Source organism: Rhinolophus ferrumequinum, chromosome 15 (assembly GCF_004115265.2).
Source record: "Rhinolophus ferrumequinum isolate MPI-CBG mRhiFer1 chromosome 15, mRhiFer1_v1.p, whole genome shotgun sequence".
Lineage (NCBI taxonomy): Eukaryota > Metazoa > Chordata > Mammalia > Chiroptera > Rhinolophidae > Rhinolophus > Rhinolophus ferrumequinum.
The window spans coordinates 45,764,113-45,774,823 of NC_046298.1; the positions used below are offsets into that span (position 1 = coordinate 45,764,113).

Here is a 10,711-nt window from a genome sequence, read left to right on the forward strand (position 1 = left end):
CAGACCACTTAGTACATATTTCTTTCTTTGTTGTCCCTCTCCCACAAGATTGTAAGCTCCATGAGTGAAAGGTTTTGTCTTTTTCCCCCACCAATGTCTAGAAACGCCCCTGCATACATTAGGGGCTCAATAAATGTTAGATGAAGAATGATGCTGTGTTATCTGGTGGGAAGGGAGGCCTGGTCTCTGCCCTCAAAGCTCAGTCCAATTAGGTAAAACAAAACCCAAAGAGTGTGGATGGCCACACATGAGGGCAGGACCCAGGGGCTGGGAGAGTCCTATGTCCTAGGCTGGGTGGGTTGGGAGTTGAGAATCAGGGAAGCTTCTCGGAGGACCCTGGAGGGGCAGGAACATGGGAAAGGGAGGGCATTACTGACAAGGGACCAGCCCAGCAAAGCTTGGAGGTGGGACTGAAAACACCATGTCACCCCAGGAGCCGCGCAGGAAGCTTCTGGGCCTCACACCTGCCTGGGCGGGCAGGGCAGTACCCCTGACATCCAGAGGCCCCAGGAGCCAAAGCTTAATGTGGACAACCAAGTGGGCACCATTTACTGAGCACTTGACCAAATCCTCACAATAGTGCCTTGATGGGGGCTTTGATTCCATTTTCAGAGGAGGAAACTGAAGACCAGAGGGGTTAAGTCACGGGCCCAGGCTCACCCAGCTCTGCCTCCAGAATCGGAGGTCTGGGGAGCCCACCCAGCAGCTCTCACCCATCACACAGAGACACCAGAGGGAGATTCAGGTGTGTGGGGCGGGGGGGGGGGGGGGGGGGGGGGGCGGGCAGCAAATTCACTGTCTTTAAGAGCCCCAGGCAGACCCGGTATGAAGGCTCATTCCACCCTCTCCAGCCAGGGCCTTCAGGCCATTACCTGGGCCTCAGGCTGCAGTCCGTGAGGTCCTGGTGTGGACGAAACGAGATGATGCGGCGCCCGCAGTGTGCGCAGTGCTCAGGAAGCATCAGGATTACCGGGAATGACGTGCGCCATCGAGTCATGTGGCTTTGCTTATCCCACTACAGGCACACATGCCACACCAGACACACATGCGGTAGTAGGTGCTCAAGAAGGGTCAGGACTGTTTGAGCACGCCCAGAACCTGGCAGAGGTACGGGAAAGCAGCCTCCTAGTTCCCTCTTGCTCAGGAGGGGAAAACTGAGTTCCCTCCCGAGACCCAGAACCCAGGCTGCAGCTTCCGCAGGGTCTCAGGTAACCGGTTCCATCCCCCTCCCAACCTCACAGGGAAGCAAAGGTAACTCAGGTTTATTCACAGTCATTTACAGGCGCCCCGTGCTCCCTGGTGGGATCCCAGCGGAGCAGTGGGGGTCCTAGAAAGTGGGGACCGCCTCAGGGACCGGAGTTCGGACCCGCCCCGGCTCCCGAGGCGTCCCCCCCTCGTCCCGCCCCCTGCGTCCCTTGCCGATGGCGAGGCGGGGCCGGCCGCGGTCCAGGCCGTCCAGGAGGGCACAGGCCTGGCAGAGCGCGCGGCTGGCCAGCGCCCCGCAGCGGGAGCAGGCGCCGGGGGGCGGGGGCCGCGCGGCCGGGGCCAGCGCCAGGCGCTCGGCCGAATGCACGAGGTCCAGCACCGCCGACGGCCGCGCCGCCTCCAGCAGCTTGAGCAGGTGGCGCGCGTGGCCGCGGAAGGCCTCGGGCGCATAGACGCACTCCTCCGAGAAGTAGTCCAGGCGGCGGAAGTGCGCGTACAGCACCACCTCCTTCTGCGACGCCAGCTGCAGCGGGCGGCAGCGCGGCAGGGCGCCCCCCTCGCCCGGCGAGCCCAGGCCCCCGCCCCGGGCCAGCCGGCCGGCGTCGCCCCGCAGGAAGTTCATGAGCACGGTCTCCGCCATGTCGTCCGCGTTGTGGCCTGGGGCAGAGATGGGGAGCAGGTCAGGCGGGGGCACCGTGGGGCAGCCTGGACCCAGAGAGACGGGGCAGGTAGCGGCAAGAGGTGCAGGCCACGGAGACCCCCCGGGAGCGTGGGGCAGCCGAGTGGAGGTGCAAGGTGGACACGAGAAACGGGGGGGGGGGGACACACAGGCTCCAGTGGAGCAACTTGGGGGGCCCTCATTTGCCACCGGCTTACTGCAAAACGGGCCCTGGGCTAGATGCCCTTTCCCGGAGGGAGCGAACGTCCTTTATGCTACAATATCATTTCTGTCTCAGTTAAAGGGTACTTGACTGCCCAGAAGTCAAAATGCATTTCACGCAGATCCTCAGGAGAGCTGTTGACACAAGGGCCTCTGGAAATGCAGATCATGGAAAGACCAAGGAGAAGGTGACTACATAACAGTCACTGTCAAATTTAAGCGAAATCTTACCCTGCGTTTTATCATCTTATATTTGAGTCTAGACAGTAAAACACTGGTCTTTTCAGGGCTTCTCAAATTGGCCCTACTTCCTCTCCTCAGGGCTCCGCATAAGCTGTAGCCTCTGCTCAGAGCACCTCGCCCCACCCCTCCTCCTCCTCACCTGGTTACCACCGGCCTTCAGGTCTTGGCTCACTCAGGAAACGCTTCTTAATCCCCACCTTTCTCCCTCCACCAGTTCCTCCTGTTGCAAACTCGCAGAGTCTGTGTACTTTTCCTGAGTACTAGTACTTGTCAGGTTATAAGTATGTGTGTGAGAATCCGGCAGGAGCAGACTGTCTTGTGTATCACAACAGCAGATGTTTACATGATGCTCCCTGCTTTTCAGTCTCTAGTCTAAGTGCTTCACACACAACTCATCCAATTCTGGACAAGCTAGGCCCCAGATACTATGGATATCCCTCCCCATTTTACAAAAGAGGAAACCGCGGTTAGGAGATTTGTTCTAGGTTACATAGCTTGTATCTGGTACATAGTAAGTGGTCAATAATTATTTATTGAAGTAATGACTGGGAGAGAATAAGCGAGTTATCAGAGAAGCCACCAGGGAAAAGGAATGAAAAGACAGTTGCGTTTCAGACTACAGATGTCTTCTGACGGGAGATAGTGCTGCCACCCCGTCCTTTTGTGAAAGGAGAGACAAAGAGTGTCTTTTTTTTTTTTTTAATGCGGAGAACCACAGCCCTAGCCCCTAGAGAGAACCCCTCAACCTGTATTTTCCAATGTGTGTGTATCTAGATGATGGCAGTGACTGGAAAGTCCGCCCCGCCCATCCCAGGGACACGCACACACCACGCCCCTGAACCTTCCGTGGGCATGCAGATCTCCTTATTGAGGTCCTCCACCAGGTCACACCCAGGATCTCCTTTTCCCTTTTTGGGCATGCGCCTCATTCCCCTTTCAATACCCGCCCTCACCCGTGTATGAGCACGGTCCTCTCTCCCACAGCGCCCCGGGGTGCTGCGCCTGTGCTCACCTGTCACGACATGCGTGGCTCCCACGAGGCGCGCCCCTTCCTCCAGCGCCCGACGCCGCAGCACCCCGCAGAAGGTGCAGCAGGAGCGGCTACGGCCGGAGCCCGCTGTGCTGCGGGCCACTGCGTCCATCGTCCAGCCCCCAAAGAGGTCCTCGTAGGCCACGACGGTGAGCGGCAGCTCCCAGCGGGCCGCCTGGCGCCGCACGGCAGCTAGCGCCGCATCCCGGTAGCCGCCGATGCCCTCGTCCACGGCCACCAGCTGCAGCGAGATGCCCAGGCGCGGTGCCAGCTCGCGCAGCACGTGGGCCAGTACTGTTGAGTCCTTGCCTCCCGAGGCACCCACGGCCACCACGGCGCCGGGGGCAGCAGGCGGCCTGCGACCACCGTGTGCAGCACCTCGGCTTCAAAAGCAGCGCAGAAGCAGGTGCCGCACAGCGCTTGGCCGGAGCATGGACGGCGGAGGGCGGCGCGCGCCTTGTGGCAGGAGGCGCACTGCGGCGCGGGCATCGCGGGGTCCAGGAGGGGTGGGAAGGGTCAGCTACTCCTAGACGGGTAGGGAGGAAAGGCGGGTTACAGTGGATTCCGGCTGCGGGGCGTTGCCTCCGGGGAGGCTGCCTGGATAATGCCGCTCCCCGAAACAGATCCAGGGTGTGGACGGGGCAGGCGTTTTCCAGAGGCGGGGTTGGGCCATACATAAGTGCTGGCTTAAGAAGGCTGCTATGATACACACATCATTCTCCACAAAGCCAGCAGGTTCCTGGCCAGTATCTTCTCTACATCCTCCCGTGCATCTCATCTCACTTTAGGAAAAGCTAATGGCCTATGAGGCTGTATGCGTTCTGGCTCTCTTTTTCTCTGACCTCATCTCCCACGCTTCTTCAGCCTCGCTGGCCTCTACTCTCAAACACCCTAGGTACACTCCTGTCTCCAGGATTTTGCACTGGCTCTTTCCTCTGCTTAAAGTATTCTTCCCTGTCACGGGGCTCAGCAGGCAGCCCCCAGGATCCACTAGCCAAGACCATGAGGCAAATCTGTCACAGCTGAGCAATACCCCCTTAAAAATCTTTTTCTGGGCCAGCAGCGTGGCTCAGGTGGTTGGAGTGCCTTGGCTAACACCAAGGTCCCCGGTTCAATTCCCACATAGGCAAGTGACCTGCGCCCTCTATAGCTAAGACTGTGAACAAGGGCTCTCCCTGGAGCTGGGCTGCCATGAGCAGACGGAGGTTGGCCTGAGCTGCCGTGAGCCACCAACCAACCACGGCCAACCAATGACCAGTGACCGACTGCCTCAGCCGGGGGGAGCGCAAGGCTCATAACACCAGCATGGGCCAGGGAGCTGTGTCCTACACAACGAGACTGAGAAACAATGGCTTGAACGGGAGTGGGGGGGGGAGGTGAAAGAAGGAGGGGGGAAGTAAAAAAGTGTTTAAATTTTTTTTTTCCCTGTCCAGCTTTTCGCTTGATCCTCTCTCTGCTCTCCTCTTTTTTTTCTCCTGCTGATTCTCCAGACTCTTTTGGAGAGGCCTCCTCATGGTCCCACCAGCTCATTCTCCTTGTGGGTGACTGAACGGCAATGTCCACCAGGCTGGTCCTCCAAATGCCCCCGAGAGTTCCCACGGGTCCTTCTCTCAGATCCTAAGTGCTGGAACTGTCCAGTCCCCCCTGATCCGCAGGCAGAAGCCTGTTCTTGCCCAGCGGCTTCCTGTCTCCTGAGAGCACCACCACCTTCCACCCAGCTCCTCCACAGGACAGGACATAAAGTCACCCTGGACTATCTCTCCCCTACATCTACAAGTCACCCACTCCTGGGGGGTCACCTCCTGAAGGTGGAAGACGAGTAGCAGGTGCATCTGTGCAGTTGTCAGAGACCCACAACGTAGAGTTTTAATATTATTCAGAGGGAGATGGGAGACATGGAAGGGTTTTGAGCAGAGAAAGGATATAATCTGATTTAGGTTTTAAAAGGATCCCTTCGGCTGCTGTGTGGGGAACAGACATTAGTGGGCAAGGACAGAGGTAGGGAGGCCATTGAGGAGCCTATGGGGCAGTAGTCAGTGAGAGATGACGGTGGCCTAGATGGGGTGGTGGCAGTGGAGGTGGGAAGAAATGGCTGAGTTTGGGATCTCTTTTGAAGGTAGAGTGCGTAGGACTTGCACAGACATTGACTGGGGTGGAGGGTGGGGTGATGAGAAAAGAGAGGAATGAAGAAGGACTTGAAGGCTTTGGCCAGGGCATCTGGGAGGACGATGGGACCATTTAGTCAGGGGTGGATGACCAGAAATTCATTTGGACATGTCAGGTTTGAAGTTCCTGTTAAGCATCTTCCCCTTGAAGACTTTACGGGCCCCAGGCTGGTTCAGGCGCCTCCTCTGGGCTCGCAGAGCTGCTGGTATGCCTCCATCCCAGCCTAACCACACCTCAACCTGTCATGGTGACAGGCTTGACTCCCCCACTATACTGTGAGCTCACTAAAGGCAGGGATTTGGTCTGCCTCATCCACCACTGTCTTCCTCCACTTCGCACAGGGCTCGGCACACAGAGTAGGTGCTCAGTAAAGATCTGTAGGATGAGGGAATGATAAATGCACCCAGAGGATAGCATGCGGACCCTTGGGCTGCCTCCAGCTTGTTGCCTTGTCAGAGGATGGATAGTTTGTGACATCTATCAGGATAGCAGTTCTAGGGCAGAATAGAAGCCTCCCGGACACACCCAATTGGGGCTGGGGGGAGGGAGATAGATGGTCGAATCCCGACCTGGGGGAGGGAATGGACGTGCAAGACACAGGCTGGGCTGCAGTGTCCAAAGTGGGGATCCTGGCCAGAAGTCCTCCGGGATACTGAAGTTGGGAAAACACAAAGGCGAGCCACCACCCCCAGAGACCTTTAACTCGCACACACCACAGCAACAAAGAGCGGACGCCCATGGGCCCATCCATCATGGGAGGAAATACTCACCTGGGCAGACTGCGGTGCTGGGAAAACCAAACTGTTAGACGCGGGGAAGCTCAACACGGAAGTGGTTCGGAAGACTACGACTCCCACAAGACTTTGGGGCTGTCTTGCCTACGGCTCCCAGAATCTCATGCAATAGCTCCGCAGGAAACCCTGGTGGCTACTGAGCCCCCTTGGCCTACAACTCCCAGCAATCCTTGCGCCCCCTTCTTGTGCTCTGCCTTCTGCTCTCCAAATGCATTGCCCGCTTTCCTTTCTGCGCCTGCGCATGGGCATGGACTGCGACAGAGCTGTATAGTGGTACCTCGGTTTTTGAAGGTCTCGGTTGATGAACATTTCGGTTTACGAACGCCGTAAACCCGGAAGTAAATGCTTCGGTTTTCGAACACGCCTCCGAAGTTGAACATGTTACATGGCTTCTGCTGGGTGCAAGATCCTGAGGCCTAGCTATTGCTGTTGAGTCCTGAGCAGCCGCAACACGGAGGTGATATTTGGGCTTATTTGGTGACTGTGCGCAATCAATCTGTGCTCATCTCATCTCAGGAGCACTCTTGCAACCAGTTTGTTTTTGTGACTGTGTGGAACCCAGTGCATCAATCTGTGTTCATCTAACCTAAGTAGCCCTCTTGCAACCAATTTGTTTTTGTGACTGCAATCAATCTGTGTTCATGTCATCTCAGGAGCCCTCTGCCAATCACCCCCGCTGTGAGAAATGGATAAAAGCTGCAAAACCAAGAGAATCATTAACAGAACAACAAAAGAGGTGAAGAAGGAAATTATTTCCAAACATGAAAGTGGTGTCTATGTATGTGATTTAACAACTTTGTTTGGTATTGCCAAGTCTACAATTTGTACCATCTTAAAAAAATAAAGAAGCCATTAAAGGAGCCAATGTTGCAAGAGATGTTAAAACACTTACAAGACAAAGAGCACAGACAATTGAGGAAGTGGAAAAATTGCTTTTCATATGGATAAATGAAAAACAGTTGGCTGATGACAGCATTTCTGAGAACATAATTTGTGAAAAAGCTTTACATTTGCATGCTGACCTCATCAAAACCACCCCTGGAACAAGTGCTGAGAGTGATATTTTCATGGCAAGTAGAGGGTGGTTTGAAAAGCTGAAGAGGAGAAGTGGCATACACGATGTGGTGAGACATGGTGAAGCTGCCAGTGCCAACAAAGAAGACGCCGACCAATTTGTTTTGGAATTTAAAGATTATGTAGAGGCAGAGGGCTTCCTTCCCCAACAAGTTTTCAACTGTGATGAGACACACCTCTTTTGGAAGAAAATGACAGAGGACCTATAAAACAAAGGGGGAGAACTCATTGCCAGGACACAAGTCCGTGAAAGACACGCTAACCCTTCTATTTTGTGGGAATGCAAGTGGGGATTTTAAGTTAAAGCCTTTGCTAGTCTACCATTCTGAGAACCTCAGGCTATTTAAAAAAAAAACAATGTCATGAAAACCAAATTGCATGTGATGTGGAGGGCAAACAGCAAAGCTTGGGTAACCAGGCAATTTTCCATTGAGTGGGTTCATGAAGTGTTCGGGCCAAGTGTAAAACGATACCCCCAAGACAAACATCTTCCAATGAAGTGCCTGCTTGTTGTGGATAATGCTCCAGCGCACCCCCCAGGCTTGGAGGAAGAGTTCAGTTTTATCAATGTAAAGCTTTTGCCCCCCAACACGACTCCCCTCATCCAGCCCATGGACCAGCAGGTCATACCTAATTTTAAGAAACTTACACCAAAGCACTGTTCCAAAGGTGCTTTGAGGTGACCTTGGGCACAGAGCTAACCCTCAGAGAGTTCTGGAAGAATCATTTCAATATCCTACATTGCTTACATCTCATAGACAAAGCATGGAGGGATGTGTCTCACAGAACAATGAGGTCAGAATGGAAGAAACTGTGGCCAGACGCTGTCCCTGAACGTGTATTGGAGGGTGTTGAAGAGGATGCTCCTGTCGTTGAGGATGTTGTGTCTCTGGGAAAGTCCATGGGCTGGGAAGTGAGTCGTGATGTTGGAGGAGTCAGTGGAGGACCACAGACTGAGCTCATCACAGAAGAACTTCAGCACCTTCTGACGGAGCAGCAACAGGCGGCCACTGAGGAACTGTCTTTGGAGGAGGAGGGAAGAGAAAGTTTTTCTACTGCACTGATCAAAGAAATGTGTGCAAACTGGGTTGAAGTACAAGTCTTTATTGAAAAATACCACCCTGATAAAGCTGCTGTAAGTCATGCCACTGACACTGTCAATGATCATGCTATGTCCCACTTTAGACACATTTTAAAACATCGGAAAAGGCAAATGTCAATTGAAAAAATTATAGTGAGGAAAAGATCCAGTGAGTCTAAACCAGGTGTCAGTGGTGTAAAAAAATCAAGGGAAGGAATGGCAGGAGAAGAGTCACCTTCAGTGATTATGGAAGAGGGCTACAGAACACCTGAGCAACACTCACCTATTGTGATTATGGAAGAGGATCCCAGAACACCTGAAGAACAGTCACCTATTGTGATTACTGAAGGGGACCCCCCATCCAAACCAAGACTATCATCATTGCAGGTAAGAAAAATTTACATCTTCATTTTTATTATCTACAATACTATTTTTATATTGTGTTGATTATTGCTTTTACAGTACAGTATATTGTGTTTATTGCTTTCATTGTGTATCATTTTATGGATCTATGGCACCATTAGGTAGTAAAATTCATGCTAAATTACTGATTTAGGGGTTGATTTTAAAGGTCTGGAATGGATTAATCCGTTTTGCGTTGCTTTCCATGGGAAACCATGCCTCGGTTTTCAAACGTTTCAGAACTCGAACAGTCTCCGGAACGGATTATGTTCGAAAACCGAGGTACCACTGTACTTCTTTTGATGTGGCAGTGCGCTGTTACGGTGTCCAACACTTGAAAGGCTACGTGGCTGTGTTTGGATTATCTGCTTTTGTGGGATTATTACAGGCTTTTAAAGGAATTACAGGGCATATGATTTCTACCCTTTGAGGTGGGGTTGCAGGTGGAAATTGAAAGTGGTAGTGCAGGGGGTTGGTCGCGAGTAGGGTTTCCAGGCGGGAATTCCCGCCCATTCTCAGGAATTTTTTCTGCTTTCCCATTCCTGAATCCCAAGAAAAATTGGTCGGGAAATCGGGAAAATCGGCTTCTTGAACCTAGGTTGTTGGTAGGATTGGCTGTCACTTTGTGGAAACGATTCATCATGGAGAACAGAAAACAGTATCTCGGGATTCGGGAATAGGAAAGCAAAAAAAATTCTTGAGAAGGGGCAGTAATTCCCGCCTGGAAACCCTAGTTGTGAGGATAAAAGGAGGATAAAAAGAGGAGACAGCGAAGGCACAGCACAGAGATTCCGAGGGTGGGGGCTTGGAGTGGGTTTATGCATACCCTGCAAGGGTGGTCATATTGCGCGTGAGCATGTCGAGTATGGAAAGGGAGCAGTGTGTGAGTTGAGGTCTCTGCCTGTGTGCGTCAGCTGTTAGTGATTTTGGGAGGTCTCTGCACGTGCGCTTGGATCTCGGTAGTGGGTGCGATTGAGATCCACTGCGCAGGCCGGGGCCAGTGAACCTGTATACAGTTCCTTTCATGTGGAGGTGGAGCTCGAGGAAGGACAGCAGGTGAGAGAAGTCTCGATGGGACCAGGAGACCCTAGAGACCCCGGCTTCCAAGACAGGGGTCCAAAGTTTCAGACGCCTGAAGCCCAGTAGTCCTGAGGCCCAGAGTCATCAAGACTCAGATCCAGTAACCCAAGGGCCTGGAAACCCAGATCCTCTAGACTGTCCAGTCCAAAGGCTTAGACCCTTCCCCCACAACCCAGGTTCCCTGAGACTGGGAGACCCAGAACCCCTAGATCCAAGCAGCCAAGAGAACCAGGATTCCAGAGACAACTTTTTCCCACCAAAACCCAGGGACCTGGAGACTCCAATGGCCAAAGGACTTGGAGAACCCTGAAACTGAATCTGGGAGCCCAACTAGTCTGAAGACTCAGATCTCTGGGACCCAGGAGACCAGAGATTCTGGGGCTAAGAAACTGAGACTCTGGGTCCCCAAACCCATGTCCCCAAAACCAGGGCTCAAAGGTCCTCACGATGAAAGGAAAAAACCCTCAGAAATCCCAACACTGAGAGGTACAGAGCTAGAGGGTGTGTGGGTCTGTGGTGAGTGATGATGGAAGGGACATGGCAGGCACTGTATAGCCCATGTTTCCTTCACAATGGGAACCATAATGCCTCAATTTCATATTAGATGACCTCCATGAAGTCATCATTAAGCATGGGCCAGTACTGGTCATCAGTGTCTCGTTGTTTCATTTGCCTAATGGTCATTTCCTGAGGTCTCTTTGTGCCACCCTAACCCTCTGCTAGGTTCTGGTAGCACAAATGAGGTCACTGTCCTA

At 53.3% G+C, this 10,711-nt stretch overlaps 1 protein-coding gene across 1 annotated transcript; it reads right to left on the reverse strand.

Annotated features, from left to right (window-relative positions):
• Positions 1–1,053: 1,053 nt before the first annotated feature.
• On the reverse strand, positions 1,054–6,454 carry CTU1 (cytosolic thiouridylase subunit 1). Its single transcript, XM_033127194.1, is given in 4 exon segments — positions 1,054–1,863; positions 3,342–3,698; positions 3,701–3,885; positions 6,296–6,454. Coding segments are annotated over 3 exon segments (1,041 nt in total). The 5' UTR covers positions 3,849–3,885; positions 6,296–6,454; the 3' UTR covers positions 1,054–1,327.
• Positions 6,455–10,711: the final 4,257 nt, after the last annotated feature.